The sequence below is a fragment of the Solanum lycopersicum genome, chromosome 7, assembly GCF_036512215.1.
Source record: "Solanum lycopersicum chromosome 7, SLM_r2.1".
NCBI classification, from domain to species: Eukaryota; Viridiplantae; Streptophyta; class Magnoliopsida; order Solanales; family Solanaceae; genus Solanum; species Solanum lycopersicum.
In genome coordinates, this window is record NC_090806.1 from 63,792,975 (window position 1) to 63,813,268 (window position 20,294).

General features: G+C 35.1%; 2 protein-coding genes and 2 pseudogenes across 3 annotated transcripts; all 4 read left to right on the plus strand.

Moving 5' to 3' along the window:
• The first annotated feature begins 270 nt into the window (after nt 1-270).
• LOC101244970 (STOREKEEPER protein) lies at nt 271-2,123 on the plus strand. Of its 2 annotated transcripts, XM_010325492.3 has the most exons (2): nt 271-1,669; nt 1,921-2,123. In XM_010325492.3, the coding sequence occupies exons 1-2, from the start codon at nt 511-513 to the stop codon at nt 1,947-1,949; spliced, it is 1,188 nt and encodes a 395-aa protein (XP_010323794.1). In that variant the 5' UTR covers nt 271-510; the 3' UTR covers nt 1,950-2,123. The 2 variants fall into 2 exon arrangements, with proteins under 2 accessions (XP_010323794.1, XP_004243440.1); XM_004243392.5 differs by lacking the exon at nt 1,921-2,123 and having other exon boundaries at nt 271-1,889.
• Nucleotides 2,124-3,902: 1,779 nt separating this feature from the next.
• LOC101245476 (formin-like protein 3) lies at nt 3,903-10,945 on the plus strand (annotated as a pseudogene).
• Nucleotides 10,946-12,336: 1,391 nt separating this feature from the next.
• Nucleotides 12,337-16,996, plus strand: LOC138337557 (STOREKEEPER protein). Its single transcript, XM_069287478.1, has 3 exons — nt 12,337-12,363; nt 12,540-12,894; nt 16,720-16,996. Exons 1-3 carry the CDS (start codon nt 12,337-12,339, stop codon nt 16,767-16,769), a joined length of 432 nt encoding a protein of 143 aa, XP_069143579.1. The 3' UTR covers nt 16,770-16,996.
• Nucleotides 12,901-17,110, plus strand: LOC104648394 (uncharacterized; annotated as a pseudogene).
• The last annotated feature ends 3,184 nt before the right edge of the window (nt 17,111-20,294 follow it).

Consider the following 20,294-nt stretch of genomic DNA (forward strand, 5'->3'; position numbering starts at 1 on the left):
ATGCAAAAGGGGAAAACATGGAATGAGCTGATTCCGCTTCGGATTTGCATCCTGATCCATTATCGCTGCTAGACTAAAAAGAAGGTTTTCTGTTGGGCTTGAACTAATTTTTGAAAAATGAATCTCTTTTCAACAGAAGAAACCGTCTCAAGTTTCTAACCACTTTTCAAATTTTAATATTTGATTATTTAAAAAAAATTTCATATAGATCTAATTAAAAACGACAAATCACATTTTCAAAGAAAGTTTCTTCCGATTAAAAAGCACAAATAAAGCGTGATTGCTCCATCATCTTCCGACCATCCCGATTCCTTATGTGAGTAGTGGTGTTGGTGTAACTCACATACATGTCCAAATGGGGAAAGTAATTATCAAAATCGATTAAGACATTGGCTTTTTGTATATATCGAAAAACCCTACACTAAAGTTATCATCTTTTTTGTCTTTACTTCAACACTAACCGTAGACACAGCTGACAGCCGAATAGCTCTCTTCTTGCTTTCAGAAGCAATGGCCCTCAAAATCAAATCCCGCTTAGTAGACCAGCCTCCTTCTGCATCGTCCTCTGAAGATCAAGAACTGGTGGAGGAATCCCATGAAGAAGAACAACAACAATCGGGGGAGGGGGAAGGAGAAGAAGAATCAGGGGAAGAAACTGAAGAACCCAAGACAGCTCATCCAGTTGTAAAGAGATTCCTCACTCAGAAACTCCAACTTTCTTCTGAGTCCGGCAGCGAGAATGGGTCAGGATCCGAATCGGAAGCCGAATCGGGCCATTCCCTGCCTTCCCCTTCTGCATCGGACTTCACCGTCAAGCCCAGTGTTCCTGCTAAAGCTGCTGCCCCATCGAAATCAGTAGCAAAGAGGCCGCAAAAGGCCCAGAAAGAAAAAGGGAGGAAGAAGCCCAAGATTGCAGAAGAAGAGGAGAAAAAATCAGCTGCTACTCCTCGATTTCTTTGGAGCGATGACGACCAGCTTGCTCTGCTCAAAGGGATTGTTGAATACAAGGAGGTAGAAGGAATGGAACCTAATGCCGATATGTCTGCGTTTCATGAATTCATCAAAGGGAAGTTGCAGGTTGAAGTTTCAAAGAGTCAACTCAGTGAAAAGCTAAAGAGGTTAAAGAAGAAATTTTTAACTAATGTGAAAGGTGGTGAGGAGCCAGTTTTCATGAAGGATCAGGATTTTTCAGTTTTTCAGCATTCAAAGAGGATTTGGGGTGCCCCTGGAACAAGTAATGGAGTTAAGGAGATTCTTACCAATAGCACTAATGGCAAAGCTAAAAAGGCTGTTGAGATTAAGAAGAGTTCTGAACCTAAGGAAAGTGCTAAAGTTAGCAAACCCAAGGATGATGAGAAACATAAGGAAGTAGAGGAACAGGTTGCTGTAAAAGAGGTGGTTAGGGAGGATATAGTTAAGGATGATCACCAGGATTTCCAGTCCGAATATCCAAGATTGGCTGCATCATTTGAAAGTATGGCTGGCATGTCTGCAATGTATCCAAATGGTTCAAGTTTTTTGAAGGAGAAGTTGAGTTTGATTGCTACTGACAAGGCTAAAGAGTTGGAGGAGAAGTGGAAGAAACTGGAGGATGATGAAGCTGCCTTGATGGTGAAGCGCTTAGATTTCATTGCAGAGCATTACAAATTGGTGGTTGATGCAATGAGAGGTAACTAGATGCTGGTGGATCATGTTTTTATTGGATGCTATAAGTTTTGATACTGTTTCGGTTGAGTTTTGCGTTTTGTTTCATATAGTCTTGTTTCTCAAGACAATTTCTTCTCGCGTTGATGTACTTATGTTTAGTCCGCGAGGTAGATTTAGTTTTTCAGGTTAATTCATACATTTTTATTGCTTATCTAGTTTTACTAGTGAACTGGTTTGGATGATATCTGCTGTGTTGCTTCTTTTTTATGTTAGTGTGGTATGGAGTGATTGGCTCTATTTAGGGATTGCAGTGAAAGGCCTACACATTCCTATCATTCAATGCCATGCATGGTGGAAGCAAGCTTAGGAACAGCTGAAGTGGAATGTCTGGAGACGTTCTGGTTCATCCTTTGTAATATGTTATTTCCTATTCGAGATGGAAATATATTTAAATGCGATCTTTCTCAGTTCTTGCAGTTTATGTTGATTCACTTTGTTCTCAATTGTTGTGCATGCCAACTTATCATACCAGTTAATTGATTTGGGGGGGAACAGTTTTTTCTAGATATTTACTTATAGTGTGCAATGTTGTCAGACAATTGTCCAATCCTATAGGTTTTAAGTACTCCTGTAACTCTAAAAGAACTTAAATTATAATAGAAATTAGAAAATTTTCTGTGACTCTTTCTTTTCCAATCACATGTCCCGTACTCTGATCCTACACAAGAACAGAATCATCAAAGAAGGTTACAACTTTCAAGTTTTTTGTTAATTTGCTAATAGAAATAAGATTATATGTACATTCAGGTGCAAAAAGGACCGAGTTTAAAGGTATGAAATGATTTTGAGGATATAATTAAATATTTAAAGTGTGCTATCTCTAAACGCTTAAACTTTTAGATGAGATGGTCACATAATTTTATAGTTTCATTATGCACCATAGCTCCATCTTATGGTACAATTTTAGCTCTGAAAACTTCAAATAGTAAACTGAAACTATCAATCATATGAAAATCACATCTATCTCCACATAGAAGTTTTGTAAAAAGAAAACTATCTTGGAGGTCGTCTCAGTAGTATATAACTAAAGTTTTATCTATATCTGAATAACTTTAGGTATGTGGTGCCCAAACTATATATGACTAAAGTTTAGCTTTCCTTAAGTTTAAGCAATAATGATTCAGTTTATTCATATGATTAAAATTCAGGCAATAATGAATGTACTTCAGTTATATCTAACTCAACTTTGAACTTATGCATTCTAAAATTATTTTAAATGAACAAGTTTATAATCATTCACGTGTTATGAACGTAAGTTAAATGATAATTCTAAAATTGGGCATCATAGCATATGGAGATGAATGCAATGTGCATCCAAAAAATGTGTTTAGATATGAGTTGCCTAATGTATATGTCAGCTATGGTTGTTATTGACATGTCTACACATTTTTTGCCGATACCTGATTGCTATCTTCTGATGAGTATTAGCAATTTCGTTGAAATTGAAGTAGCCTTATTTTTGTTGAGAACACAATTTTGTAATTTAACTGTGCTTCAAAAAGCTTATGCTTTTAATAAGACGTTACACACTTCAACAATTTTCATAAGAGGTAAAATTTTGGATTATTTAAATGAATTTGTGTTTCCAATTAAGAGCAAGATTTAACCAATCTGGTCTTTGCCCACAATCAAGTAATATGGGTTTAGGAGTATATGCCAAAGTTCCTGAGTTTTTTCATTTCCAAAAAGTTCATAGACTAAGCAATTAGTAGTAAAAATGGCTGAAATTTGGATGTTCATAGGAAATAAGAATATAATATGTATCTATAACGAATACAATGTGGAAGAATCTGTAATATTCCACCTTGGAACTTAAATACGGTGTTTTCCTGAAATCGGTAACCTTTTCAACCTATTCCTTTGAATTTATTTGTATTGCATGAAAATTTGAAGATCATTGTGCAAGATAGACTGGAGTCACCTTTCTGATTCCCCAAGCCAGCCTGGTATGTAAATACGTATTCCTGAGCTGTTGCTTCTATCCAGCAAAATTTCTTACTTTGTATCTTTTTCCAACTTGAATAAGGAAAAAAACATTATGACAAACTTCTGTAGTCCAGTTCTCTGTATCTGGATTCAGACAGTTCAATTGCATAGGCTAACAAGTTCCAATGCTGCCTCTTTTAGTTGTTGAATGTTTTGATTCATTGTGCCTATAATAAGGCCATTAAATTTGAATTTTCAAAAGATGCAAGATGGAGAAGCATATGTTGCATCATAGTGAAATTCACAAAGACAATGTTATGTTTGGTATTTAGAACTCACTCTAACTTAATTCTTGCCTTGTCAGAATATTATAACTTGATGAGATCTTCTGTATGCAGGCTGAGCTAATATGGTTCATTGCAGGTAAGAGTTAGAAGAGGGTACTGAACTTGCAAAATTTCTGGAATATTATATTCAACAGACAGGAAGTTACAGTTGCTTAAAACAGGATATAGATTTGTTGACAAAAAGAACCTTACAAAAGCCCATTGAAGATTTGCCTCTCGGAGAGAAGAAAATTTTGTTGGAAGTGCTTAAGAAGGGAAAATATTCCAATTCATGTTTCTGAAAGTGACTATGCATCCAGTACTTGGTTTAGCAAGTACGAAGAGCTTTTTTCACAATTGTCAAGAGTTCCCAGGAGGTACCTAAGAAAAGAAAGAAATCAATTTTGCCCCAAAAAGGGCTCCAGTTCCGTCCCTCGCTCCATGTCCAGTCCCTGCAACTGTTCCGTCTCTCGCTCCCTCTCCAGGTCCTGCAGCAGTTCTAATGCTCATTCCATCTCCAGGTCCTGCAACTGTATGACCAGTTTATGCTCCAGTTCCTTCTATTGAAGTGCCCTGTAGCTCTCCTCCAACTGTGCAGCCTCCTGTAGTTAAAACCTCCTGCAAAGCCTCAAAAACTTCGAACTCATACCAATTCTTCTAAACCTTTGCCTGTTAATCTTTCAGATAAACTGCAAAATGGTCCTCATTCTAAGGGAGATAATCAGCAGCATCGAAATTATTTAATTGCTGCAGTGGCTGGTTGTTCTGTAATTCTGTTGCAGGAGTTTCCTTTTTAGCTCTGTTGATATTATTTTTTAAGAATAAGAAGAAAGAAGTAGTCCAGATGACGGGCAAAGGGATGGAAACCGTATCTGACTTTGAATGCGGGTGTCTATTTGCTTCTATTTATGATGATGGTTAATTAATCTCGTCGTATCATTCTTTTTCATTACATTTCAGTAATTTGTATTGTCAGGTTCTTCTCTAAATGTCAAGAGTGCAGTGCTGTTAATGATGCTTATCCTCATAAATCTTCCGAAGCAGACGCGGAACTGTCAAAACCTGAGATGAATGCAAATGCTCATGCACCATTACCACTTCCTTCAGGAAATCTCCACCTCCAGCTCCATCTCCTGGTCCTCCACCACCCCTCCTCCTAAACCACCTGCTCTGAACCCACCTCCACTTCCAAAAGTTTGCCCTCCTAATCCACAAAAAAAAACCCTGGTAATTCGCCGAAGCCTTTACCTCTTGGAGCACATCAGAGAGGACGTTCTTCTGAGACTGGGGAAAGGGACTCATTGGGTGAATCTGATGCTCCTAAAACAAATTAAAACCAGCGTTTCGGGGCAAGTTTCTTGCGAACCCTGACCACTCTATGGTTTGGCATGAAATTCAAGCCAGCTCGTTTCAGTAAGCTTCACACTGATCTTGCTATTTACTTTGCTCCTGCGTGAGTTCTAACTGTTTCTGTTTTTACCATTCTAATTGCTGAATTTATTACAGGTTTAGTGAGGATATGATAGATTTTTTGTTTGGATATATACCAGGATACCAAGGGAAAGATAATCGAAGAAAAGCTTCCTCGTCCTTAGACCAAACATCAAAGTGTATTCAGATTATTGATCATAAGAAATCACAAAAGCTAACAATTCTTCTCAAAGCCTTAAATGTGACAACATCAGAAGTTTATGATGCTCTCGAAGAAGGTAAATCTCTCTCTCTCTCTCCCCCCCCCCCCTCCCCCTATGGTGGCTGTAATCTGTGTTAGAATAGTAATAGTACATACAATCCTACTTTGAATAGGAATAGTAATGGTAATATGAATAGTATATAGTGTCCTACTTAGAAAATGATTGTATTGTAGTGTCCTTGTTGGAAAAGGAGTCTATTGTAGTGTCTATAAATAGGGTCTCTACTTAATAGTGTAGAGACAATAATTCAATTATATTTTCCTCTTATGTTTCTCACATGGTATTAGAGCTTCTACGATCTTGGTAGAAAATCAAAGAGCTTCCGCTGCCGGCAGACAACTATTACCCGTATATGTTGCCCGTCGCGCCAATGATTATGTTAACAAAATAGAACCAATGATATATGCATGAACACTATATTCCAGGAAAGAAATCCATGCCTCATTTGTTAGCACTTAATGTGGGTCTGAATCTCAATCATTCAGATTCGCCTTATTGTTTGGATTGAATTATAAGTTGGTCAAACCTACTTTTAAGTCAGTTTTTGACTTCTGGATGTGTTTGACAAATATAAAAAATAACTTAAAATAAGTTGAGAAGTGTTTGACAAGGTTAAGAATGACTTAAAATAAGTCAAAAACCAAAAGTGGGTCTCCCCCTACTTTTTATTTTTTGACTTAAAAGTCATTTCAATTTGATTTTTTTATTTTTGACTTGAAAGCTACTTTTTTTAAGCCAATTTAAACGGGCGTGTTTGTTTATGAGGACTGAATCCTAATTATTCAGATTCAGTTCATTAAGTTCGTTTTATTTCCTTACAAGCCTCTTAATTGGTCCGAATAGATCTGAAACTAGATCTGTAATACAATTTTAACACCATTCAGACTCAAAATAAGACTCCTATGTTAATTAAACTACATCACAACAAGTCATAAAAGTCACGTTGTTTTCTTATTTAATCTTAATTGCATGCTTACCTTTATAATTTCCTTTATTCTTATTAACTTAATATATACCTTTTACTTTCATAAATTAATCAATATATTTGATAGCACTGTGCCATCTTTTCGGTGACTATTTTTTTCATATTAAATTTATGTAGCATCATGCCATCATTTCGGTGACTATTTTTCGTATATCATTGCATCGTACCATCTTTTCATGACTACTTTTTTATATTGATTTTGTGTAGCATGTGCCATCCTTTCGGTGACTACTTTTCTTTTCGTGCGTAGCACCGTGAATCTCTCCAAACTACTTTTCATATTTAATTTGTGTAGTACCATGGATTTTTCATGAATTACTTTGTCATATATGAGTTGCATAGCACCGTGTCTTTTTCGATGACTCCTCAGATTTGTTTCATTTGTCTTTCCGGTGACTCCTCGAATCTGTTTTGCGCAGTATTGTGCCTCATAATTTTACCCATATACTTTCTCTTGTTCATTAGGGTTGTGTCATCAATTCAATCCTATTCATATTATTTCTCTTTTTCAATAGGATCGTGCCGTCAAACCGACCTTTTCTTTATAATTTATATTTTCCAATTGGGTCGTATCATCATTTTGATCCTACCCATATGGTATTATTTGTTAGATTATGACCACTTTTAACCATCAAATCCAATACTCCGATATATGATCATGTTCCCACCAGTTTTTCGGTGACTTTCATGTTTAATATCGACTCGTTTATTGATTCTAACATGATCCATATACTTAATAATAGATGTTGAGCACTTCCAGCGATCGCTACATCGTGAAGAAGTTTATAGGGAGCAACCACCTATTTTTTTTGCTCATGGGGAGTTTAGTAGCCTTTTATGTTGATTACGTAAATCACTCTATGGTCTGAAATATTTTTTGCAAGCTTGGTTGTATTATGCATCAAATTCAATATTTCATGAGAAGACCAAACACATTGAGATTGAGCGACATTATGCATAAAATCCAGTATTTCATGAGAAGACTAAGTTCATTGAGATTGATTATCAATTTTGTGAAGTTCAGTGATCAACTTGTAAATATCTCTTCAAGCTTCTCATTTGTCCTCATACTAATTATATTTGTAACAAGCTAGATACATATGATTTGTATGCACTAGCTTGATGGGGAGTTAGAATAGTAATAGGTATATACAATCCTACTTAGTGTAGGAATAGGAATAGGAATATGATTAGTATATATGTCCTGCATAGAAAATGATTGTATTGTAGTGTCCTAGTTGGAAAAGGAGTCTATTGTAGTGTCTATATAAGGGTCTCTCTCTAATAATGTAGAGACAACAATTCGATTATATTCTTCTCCTGTATTTCTTACAGGTTGTATGAATCCTTTTTAAAATTCCATTTGATTTGGTCCATTTCCTTTTTGAAATTCCATTTGATTTGGTCCATTTCATTCCAGTACTAAATATTTTATCTTAAAGAACAATTTTTTGGATTATCTAATACAAAAGGACTTCCCATCTCACATTGATCCCTAACAAAACTAATAGGCCCTTGGCAAACACCTAATCTGAGTAAATATAACATCAATAACTTAGCATAATTCCGACTAGTTGGTATCACCTATACGAATCCTTTGCTTCATTTTGTTCCATTCTTAGCTATGTCCACATTGATTTTGAGAAAATGTAGTGGTAACTTTCCTACATATGGTTTTAGGCTTACCTCATTCTCTTTTGGCGCCTGAATTAATCATATTTTTTCACCTGTGAATGGTACATTTGGGAGTCTATCTATGAAATGCTAAACCATCCTAAGAAGCTTTCCTGATTTTATCCCCTCTGTCAGATGTGTTTATTTTAATCTTTTTAGATTTTGTACAATCGCATATCATAAACACTCAGATTGTGGATATGTTAGACCTTTGCAACCCAACATTTGCCTCCATATAATATGGTTAGATATCCTCGATCTGATAATTTTCTAGTAACACCTCTCTGTTTTAACCTTTTATATTTCAAGTAAATGTGATACATTTTCATTTATAATGACATTCTCCTGGAAAAGTTAACATGGATTTGAATTAAATTGACATCTTAACATCCGCACATGCTGTATTTACTTTTGTGTTTAAGGGAAAGAAGTCCCATCTCAAATTTTCATTAGGTGTGTTGCAACATGCCAACAATCACCTAGATACCAATCACAAAAACTTTAAGGAATGTGAAGACCAGTAAGAATAAAATGTATACTTTGAATGATAGCATATGGTTATTTTGTTACAACTGGGTAAGTTGAAAAGGAAGTCGTAGTTCAGAACTTGAGGTCGCAAAATAAAACATGGCAAGTTTGCAAAGCATGTAGTTAATCGGAAAATTACACTATTCCCAAGGAAAACATTCTCGTTGCACGATGTCAAAAATTCGCTCATTTTCATGTACCTTGCTGCACACAATCGATCTTATCTGCTATTTAATATTAAATCGTGAAAATTTTGACGTCAATTGGTACTTCAGCTTAAATATATTGCAAATTTCATGCTCTTATAATTATGTATTATTTTCATCAAGAAGGTATCTGAAGCTTAACTCTAATTACTTATGTCTCTTATCAGGTTATGAGCTACCTCCTGAACTCATATGAACTCTCTTGAAGATGGAACCAACAACGAATGAAGAACTAAAACTCAGACTATTTCCTGGAGACATTTCTCAGCTCGGTCCTGCTGAACGTTTCTGTAAGTCCATGGTTGCTATTCCATTTGCATAACAGGTGGAAGCATTGCTGCTCATGTGTTCTCTTCAGGAAGAAGTTTCATCCATTAAAGAGTCCTTCACAACCTTAGAGGTAACTTGTAAAATATTGAGTTTCTTATAATTTGATGGTAGCAGTTTAGGGTGTTTTTTTGTTATTCTTCTTTGCCCTCAGTTTTTCTCTGTCGATTCTCTGCTTGGTGGTTTGCCAACTATACATTTCTTCAACTACTTTTTCTCTAGTGAAGATATTCTGCAGCGCATGAATGTGCACTTAGATACTCCTTTTAAGTGTGTGCATGTCTTCACACTTGCATTTATCATCATTCAATCAAAACTATATTTCAATTCTGAAACCAATAAGGTCAGTTATTATATGAATTCTCAATATCCATTCGTTTTGTTCAGTTTCATTGCATTCCTATATTGAATAATTAGGTCTTAAAAGACAAATTAGGGGTTTCCTAAATATCCCGCACATATCTCTATGGTATCTACTGACTAGTTTAATTTCAACTGTTTGGCATAACTCGTGCACATCTCTTGGTTTGATTGTGTTCAGTTTTTAACCAAGTCTACATGGATTTCAAAAGACTTCAGGATTGAAAACTTCTTTTCTCCGTGTGACTTAGTTCACCTCTTAAAAATCTTAGTTATTGTGTTGTCAAACATTTAAACCAGTGCATTTTGGAGGTCTTAACACATGGGGAAGCCATCTAACTTTATCTTCTGTATGTGCTACCTGCACTCTGATAGATGTAATAAGTTCCGACATTTTCCAATTTACTTTTGTCTAGAAAGGTCGTTCAGTTTCCTAAGATCATATATCTGTTTTAATGTCAATTCTTTGACAACTTTTATCTCATGAACATGTTGAGCATCTTAGAAATGCAATTTATTACCGTATAATTCTATCCTGAACTCTGTTTTTATTGGATGGAACCGTTTCAGCTTCCTTATTTGGCTCTCTCTCTCTCTCTCTCTGTCATACCTTTTTCCTGGTAGACTCAGAATAAATATCTAAATTGTTTTTGTTGAGAATATAATTAAATGATAAAAGTGTGCTCTCTCTAACACAGCTTAGGTCCTGAGATTGAATCCCACCACCATACAAAAAATCAAAAAGAATATTCACGTGCTTGTCACCTGAAAAAATAAGGTTCACTGCCCACACGTGACAGGGTGTGTTGAGAATATAATTAAGTAATAAAAGTCTGCTTTGTCTAAGGAGAAAACATTGTTGGAGTGGGTAATGAGTCACCAAGATTACTTTGTGCACCTGTATCAGATTTAGACATACCAACTGGATTAGCAAGTTCAGAAGGAGGTTTGAGGTTGATGAGGTCGTCGGAAATAGTCCTTGAGAATTGGAGGTGGAGCTGGTTGGAAAAGTTGGAATGTTGTTACGGCCTTCTTATTTTCCGTATTAGGAGAAAAATACGGAGAGGTCTCGGAAAACGTAACATCTGCCGAGATCAAGTACTTATTGGTAGAGGGATCAAAATATTTGTATCTTTTTTGTAGACAAGAATACCCCAGAAAGACACATTTTGAAGGCCTTGTGTTGAATTTTATCTTTTTTTTCAGGGGTAAGGCTATGAACAAGGTGCAACTAAAGGAAATAACATTGCACATTTTAAGTTCTTTTAGATTTATAGCAGGACTTAGAACCACTAGGACTGGAGAACTGTCTAGTCAGGAAACAACATTGCACACTATACCAAAGGAAATATCTAGAAGAAACTGTAACTAACCCACCACTCCCTCCCCAAATCAATTAACTGGTATGGTAAGCTGGCATGAACAACAATTGAAAACAAAGTGAATCAACACAAGCTGCAAAAACTGAGAAAGATAGCATGTAAATATATTTCCATCTGGAATAGGAAATGACATATTATGAAGGATGAACCAGAATGTCTCCAGACATTCCACTTCAGCTGTTCCTAAGCTTGCTTCCACCATACATTATATGATAGGAATGTGTATCTATTTCATTGCAACCCCACAATAGAGCCAATCACTCCATACCACACTAACATATATAAGAAGAAACACAGCGGATATCATCCAAACCAGTTCATAGTAAAACTACAAAGAAGCAATAAAATGTTTGAATCAACCCGATAAACTAAAGCTTCCTCACAGACTAAACCCAAGTACATCAACGCGAGAAAAAATTGTCTTGAGAAACAAGACTACATGAAACAAAATCTAAAACTCCACTGAAACAGTATCAGAACTTGTAGCACTGAATAAAACATGGTCCATCAGCGTCTAGTTACCTCTCATTGCATCAACCACCAATTTGAAATGCTCCGCAATCAAATCTAAGCGCTTCACCATCAAGGCAGCTTCGTCATCCTCCAGTTTCTTCCACTTCTCCTCCAACATTTCAGCCTTGTCTGTAGCAATCAAACTCATCTTCTCCCTCAAAAAGCTCGATCCATTCGGATACACTGTAGACATGCCAGCCATACTTCCAAATGATGCAGCCAAACGTGGATATTTGGATTGGAAATCCTGTTGATCACCCGTAACTATATCCTCCGTAACGACCTCTTTTACAGCAACCTGTTTTTTTTCTTCTATTTGTTTATGCAAAAGTTGTTTCCCCATCGAAACAGCAGCAAAGGCGGCAAGAAACCCTAGAAAGAGAAAGGGGGGAAGAAGCCTGAGATTGCAGAAGAAGTGTATCAATAAATAGAAAATTTTATAAAATAACTTACCATATTCTTAGATTACGTATATTTTGAATATAAATGTCTATTCCATATTTTTTATTGGTCATTAAAGAAATTATTAACTCTTATAGTTCGAATATTGAAGTATCATCCGGTCATGCTGGGACAACCTGATTCATAAAAATGTGGTCACATAGCACTCGGGCTAACCATAAAAATGTGGTCACATAACCGTTAACATTAGCTATGGTTAGCCTGAGTGCTATGTGACCACATTTTTATGAATCAGGTTGTCCCAGCATGACCAGAGGATATCCTTACTTCAATGTTCGAACTATAAGAATTAATAATTTCATTAATGACCAATAAAAAATATGGAATAGACATTTATATTCAAAATATACGTAATCTAAGAATATGGTAAGTAATTTTATAAAATTTTCTATTTATTGATACGACTTCTTCTGCAATCTCAGGCTTCTTTCCTCCCTTTCTCTTTCTAGGTCTCTTGCCGCCTCTTTGCTGTTGGTTTCGATTGGGCAATCGCTTTTGCAGAAACATATGGAAGAAGAGAACAGGTCGCTGTGGAAGAGGTGGTTAAGGAGGATATAGTTGAGGGTGACCAAAAGGATTTCCGGTCCAAATATCCACGTTTGGCTGCATCATTTGAAAGTATGGCTGGCATGTATCCGAATGGAACAAGTTTCTTGAAGGAGAAGATGAGTTTGATTGCTACTGACAAGGCTAAAGAGTTGGAGGAGAAGTGGAAGAAACTGGAGGATGACGAAGCTGCCTTGATGGTGCAGCGCTTAGAATTTATTGCGGAGCATTACAAATTGGTGGTTGATGCAATGAAAGGTAACTAGACGCTGATGGACCATGTTTTATTCAGTGCTACAAGTTCTGATACTGTTTCGGTGGAGTTTTAGATTTGTTTCTCAAGACAATTTTTTCTCGCGTTGATGTACTTGTGTTTAGTCTGTGAGGAAGCTTTAGTTTATCGGATTGATTCAAACATTTTATTGCTTCTTTTTCCTCGCACAAGCATTTTGAAGATCATTGTACAAGAAAACTGGAGTATTGAACAAACAGCCACGGAAAGTTATAGTTACTTAAAACAGGATACAGCTTTGTTGAGAAAAAAACCTTACAAAAGGCTATTGAAGATTTGCCTCCCCGAGAGAAGCTGATTTTGTTGCAGTGCTTAAGAAAGAAAAATGTTTAAATTCTGATAGTGACAATGCATCCAGTACTTGGTTTAGCAAGTACGAGATATTTTTTCACTTTTTTCAAGCGTTCTCAGGAGGTACCTAAGAAAAAGAAAGAGTCCATTTTTGCCCAAAAAAAGTCTCTGAGAAAAAGAATGAAACCATTTTTGCCAAAAAAAACATGCTCTTCCATCCATGCTCCATCTTTAATCCTTGCAACTGTTCCGTCTCCCACTCCCTCTCCGCGTCCTGCAACAGTTGCAACCCTCGCTCTATCTCCAGGTCCTGCTACTGTATCCCCAGTTTATTCTCCCGTTCCTTCTATTGAAGTGCCCACTAGCTCTCCTGCTGCTGTGGAGCCTCCTCCTCCAGTTTTATAACCTCCTGCAAAGCCTCCAATACTTCAAGCTTACACCAATTCTTTTAAGCCTTTTCCTGTTAATCCTCCATATAAACCACAAAATGGTCCTAATTTTGCGGCAATTAATCAAGAGCATCGAAATTATTTAATTGCTGCTGTGGCTGAATATTCCGTGGCAGGAATTTTCTTTTTAGTTGTATTGATATTCTGTGTTAAGAAGAAAAAGAAAGAAATAGCTCCTATGGGTAAAGGGATGGGAAACAGCCTCCCAATTTGAATGCAGGTGTTTATTTGCTGCTATTTATCATGATGGTTAATTAATCCGTCAAATCATTCTTTTTCATTACATTTCGGTAATTGGTATGATATGTACTATCAGGTTCTTCTCTAAACGTCAAGTGTATCAGCTGTAAATGATGCTGATCCTCATAAATCTTCCGACGTAGACACGGAACTGTCAAAACCTGAGATGAATGCAAATGTTTATGCTCCAGTACCGCTTCCTCCAGGAAAATCTGGACGATTAGGATTTGCTTTCCTATTTGAGAAAAGGAGACGATTAGGATTTGCTTTCCTATTTGAGAAAAGGAGATCTGTGTCACTCTCACTATGCTTCACGCATGAAATTCTACAGCTTTCAAGGGCTCGAATAGATTGATTTGAGAACTTGTTTCAGGGTTGCCCCGTGGGAGAACTTTCATAATCTCTTTCGCTCTCGGATCTAATTCTCTGCTTAGTGACTCGAGGTGAGGCATTGTGTCGTCGAACAGAAAGAAATTTGCTCTTCCATTTCTTAGTAAGAGTGCTCCTATGTTAGCAGGACATTTCGTGCAAGAACTAGGTTTGAGTTAGTGCACTAACTAGGTTGTTTTTTCTCGCCTAATGGCTCTATCTCTGAGGTAACCCAGACAAGTGGGAGGCATACGATTCTGCCAGACTATTCTATTTCATTCATTCTCCATTCCATCTACTCCGGGAACCCATAATATGACGATTCTTTCACATATGATCTTTTTCGTGAATTCGACATCAGTGATCGTAGACCATCCTTTCTTCTTTCCATTCCAAAAAGGAATAGTTGGCTGATAGGTGCCCAGCCCAGGAACATGTAGTGGGTACCGGCTCGCCGAAGACTCATTCTTTCCTCGGGGATGACTTCTTGCTGACCTAAGCTCAAAGAGGTGAGAACTCTCAATCGAATGTGATCGACACGACAGTCCCATCCTTCTGCTTTCCTTTGTATGAAATGAGGGCCCCACCTCCACCACCTCCTCCGAGCCCATCTCCAACTCCAAAAGTTTGCCCTCCTAATCCACCAAAACGTTGGTAATTTGCCAAAGCCTTTACCTCTTGGAGCACATCAGTGAGGACGTACTTCTGAGGGGGGGGGGGTGACTCTCATTGGGTGAACCTGATGCTCCTAAAACAAAATAAAAACCATTCTTTTGGGACAAGTTTCTTGCTAACCCTGACCACTTTATGGTTTGGCTTGAAATAAAAGTCGCTCGTTCCAGTAAACTTCGCACTGATCTTGCTATTCACTTCGCTCCTGCAAGAGTTGAACTTTTTCTGTTTTACCATTCTGATTGCTGAATTTTATGACAGGTTTAATGACGAGATGATGGATTCTTTGTTTGGATATATACCAGTAGACCAAGGGAAAGATGATCTTATAAAAGTTTCCTCATCCTTTGATCAAACCTCACAGTACATTCAGATTGTTGATCCTAAGAAATCACAAAATCTAGCAATTCTCCTCAAAGCCTTAAATGTGACAACAGAACTTTATGATGCTCTTGATGAGGGTAAATCTCTCTCTCTCTCTCCACCTATGGTGGCTGCATGAATCCCCTCTTAGAAATTCCATTTTGGTCCATTTCACTCCAGGACTAAATATTTTATCTTGAAGGACAATTTTTGGATTATCTAATACTAGAGGACTGTCCGTCTCACATTGACCCTACATTGATATATATGTCTATAACAAAACTAATAGGTTCTTGACAAACACCTGAGTAAGTATATATCAAAATGATCTTGACTAGCTGGTATCACGTATAGACTATACGCATGATTTGATTCATCTTGCTCTATTCTTTGCTAAGTTCACTTTGATTGTGAGAAAATATAGGGATAACTTTCCTACATAGGTTTACCTTTGTTCTCTTCTGACGCATGAATTTATAACTGTTTCACCTGCAAACAGTACATGTGGGTCTAACTATGACATGCTAAACCATCTCAGTTGATCTTTTCTAATTTAATCCTCTACACGTGCTGCTCGGCCTTTCTGTCTGATGTGTTTATTTTAATCTTTTCAAATTTTGTAAAATCGCATTTCTACAACACTCATATTGTGGATATATTGGACCTTAGCAACCCAACTTTTGCTTCCATAGAACATTGTTAGATATCTTCCGATCTCATAATTTTCTAGTAACACCCCTCTGTTTCAATCTGTTATATTATTAGTAAATGTAATTCGTTTTCACTTATCATGTCATTCTCCTGGAAAGGTGAACATGCATTAGAATTAAATAAGTATCTTAACATCCGCACTTGCTGTATTTACTCTTGTGTTTAAGGGAAAGAAAAAGTATCTAAAATTTTCATTACGTGTGTTTGCAACATGCCAATAATCATCTAGATACCAATCACAAAAACTTGAAGGTATGAGAAGACCAGTAAGATGAATTTGTACTCTTTGAATGATAGCATATGCTTATTTTGTTACAACTGGATATGTTGAAAATAATGTTCTAGTTCAGCTTGCAAAATTAAAAGTGGCAGAGTTTGTAGAGCATGAGGTTAATTGGTAAACTACGGTATTACTTCAATCATTTACATTTGGTATGGTACTTATTTGATACACTGCTCTTTAGAAGATGTTCTAAACAATTCTAAGGAAAATATTGAAGTTTCACGATGACAAAATTCCCTTATTTTCATGTACCTTGCCACATACAATCGATCTTATCTGCTATTTAAGATTAAATTGTGACAGGATTGACGTCAATTGGTGCTTCGACTTACATCTTGTAACTTTTGTACAGTTTCAATTATGTATTATTTTTTTCATCAGGAAGATGCTGAATCTTAACTCTTTTACTTAAGTTGCTTATCAGGTAATGAGCTGCCTCCTGAACTCAGACGAACTCTCTTGAAGATGGCACCAACAAACAGATGAAGAACTAAAACTCAAGAGAGTATTTGCTGGAGACATTTCTCAGCTCGGTCCTGCTGAACGTTTTCTTAAGTCCATGGTTGCAATTCCATTTGCCTTCTCATGTGTTCTCTTACGGAAGAAGTTCCTTCCATTAAAGAGTCCTTCTCAACCTTAGAGGTAAAGTGTAAAGTTTCTTATAATTTGATGGTTGCAGTTTAGGGTGATACTTTTTATCTGTTGATTTTCTGCTTGGTGATTTGCCAACTTATAACGTAACAGTTATAAACTCTCGAAATTTCACACAAGTCATTAATCAATACAATTCAACTTTAAACTAAACGAATTTGTGAAAGTAAATGTTTATTTCTTTTATATCAAATTTTGAATTATTTGACATGTTTAATTTTATTTGGGGGATATATGAAACAATTTTTTTTTTTTACCCTTAAAAAGCAAAAGGTGGTGCATTCCTTCTCTCCAATCCCTTCACTAAATATATTTGTTGTTGGGTAAAATTTAATCTCCTTTTCCTAATTTAAATTTATGAAATTTGAGATAATAATTTTGTCAGTTTTCTATTAAATTTTACAGTTTAGCTATTCATAAAATAAGTGTCTTGTTCAAATAAAATAATTTAGAGATAAATATCAATAAATATTACTTTTAAAAAATGTTTTGACATATCAAAATTCAATGTTATTTCCAAAATACAAATTATACAATAATTTAAAAATGTATGAACAAATATAACTTAAAAATATACTTACATACAAAGTTCAATTTTATATTCAGTTTCAAAATAATACAATACTTGCAAAACAATATTAGCAAATATTGCTTAAACATATATTTGACATATATAAAAGGTCAAAACATGTATCTTGTTTGAACAACAAAAATTTAGCATACAAAATAAATTTTACTTTCAAAATTCAAACACACAATGTTCTGAAAATAATGTTAGCAAATATTATTATTTAAACATATAAATACATATCAAAATAATTTAGTTGTATATGTCGTGTGTGCGCGTGTGTTTGAGATCATATTTTTTTAAGCAGCGCTAATTTTTTAAATTTGGTAACAACTGATTTTATTCAATGTAAATATTAATACCATTATTAGAAACTAAAAGAATGAAAATTTTCATAAACGAATTTTATGAAATTACATTCCATGGGCATAGTTTACATAGTTTCATTTCATGGGTATAGTTTAAGCATCAGATTAACGTTCAAAATCAAATATATATATATATTTTTTTAAAAAATTAGATAAATCTATGAAATACTCGGGCGTTAATAATCCTATTTGTATATATACAAATTGATTATATTGTATATATTTGAGAATTGTATATAATTGTTATACAATAATTGTGTGTAATTGATTATGTGTTATTAACTGTATATGTGACCATCATAATATGTATTTTTTTTAAAAAAAAAATTTGTGTAGTCTGTTTGTATACAATATTTTATTATGTTCTTATTTTTTATTTTGTTTTTGTATATATCTAGGGATTTATATAATGTACAATAATTTTGGTATATGTATTATATTTATATAGGTGCATCAGCAAATTTCATAGTTTTTTTTAAAAAATAAAATAAGAAAAAGTATTCATTACCCCCCTGAACTTGAAGCTTTTTAGTCAGTGTACACCTAAATTTTATTTCGTTTTAATTACCCCTCTGAACTTGCTTATTCATCCAACACGTATACCTTTTCTGTCCACCCGGCATAGAAATTGAAATCAAACTCTACAAGGCGTGTGAGAGAGCGATTTTTTGCCACATCATAAAGTTACAACGGTAATATACGTAAAATTTTTATTTTTTCTTTAATATTGGGCTTATTTTAAGGATTTTTCTCTCTCTATTCTCTAGCTATTTATTCTTCTTTATCCCTTCTCCCTTTTCAAATTTCAGATTTTTCTCACTTTTTTTGTTTTAATTGTTATTGCTAAATTCATGAACTATAATAGAAGACTTGTTTGTTTATGTGGGGCTCCTCCAATTCTTTAAATTTCATGGACAAATGACAATCTTGGACATAGATTTCTCGGTTGTAGACACTATGGGGTATGTACTGTTACTCCTTTTTTACTTTTTATTTGACAAGTTCGTATTATGCAAATTTCATTTTTTTTAACTTTGATTTTATGAAATGCAGTCCTCATTTCGAAATTCTTGTAAGTTTTTCGATTGATATGATCCTAAATTTTCGATCCAAGCGAATATTGTTATTTTGGGTTTGTTGAAGAAAACCAACAAACAAGAAGAACAGCTCAAGTGTAAATGGATATTGAAACTGATTTTGGGTATTATTTTGATATGCAATGTAATATTGTTCTTTTATTTAGTGTCGTTGAATTTTATTTTTTTTAATGCAATTGTTATTAAAGCAAAATCATTTGGTTCTAGGGTACTCATTTTGTGTATTAGTTTGGTTTGATGTTCTAGTAATGTATGTTTTTGCTGATTAAAACTATATATAATATATATATATATAGGCAATTGCCTTATCCTTTTTCATCAATCTACAATTACATGTAATAGATAATATGATACCACGAAATAATAACATGAAGGCAACAAACATAACATAACTAGTGCTTTTTTATCATTAAAAAAAAAGCATCATAGTGATTCATTGTTTCAACCAACAACAACAATAACTTAAGTCAACCAGCAAAACATAAAACAATCACTACTTTAAGGTTGGTTGAACAACCATACAAGCACCAAAACACTAAATAGTAACTACTTTAAGTTTGGTTGAACAACCACAGAACCATCAAAACATAAAATAATATTTCAAGTTTGGTTGAACAACCGCAGAACCATCAAAACATTAAACACTATTTTTAAGTTTGGTTAAACAACCACACAAAAAGCAAAACAAAAACAGTCAGTAACTTAAGTTTGGTTGTTACACCACACAACCACACCACTAAGAAGTTTTCTTTGTGGGTGGGTGATTTTCCTTTGGCTTGTGACCTTGTTTGAATGTCATCAGCTTTTGATCTGGTTTGAATACGACGCATAACACTTTTGACTTGAAGTTCTTTTTGAGTCATGACCTGTTTGTCTTTCCACTTCAGTCCCTTGGTAGGTTTAAAATCAATATCACCTGTCACATGCACAGAACTCACTACACCAGTATTAACCCTTCTCCTGCTAGACAATCCTTGCTGCAATATCAACTACATAGTTATTTTGGGACTCACATTTAGAAGACAAATATAATTTTGACAGTTTTATAAGACACTTACATTATTACACGTATATCCAGTATCAACAACAAATACACCTTATCCAACAACTTTAGGCCTCTTCTTATAACCACTTTCTGCACCTCTTCTTGTACCAGTCTTATTGGTGCTTGCTCTTTCATAGTGACCTCTACCCCTCTTTTTTTTCAGTGGTGGACTAATATGAGTGGAAAAAGAATACAACAAGAGATTAAATTAATAAGTAATCTAACATAATTTATGAAAGCAAATCAATATGAATGTATC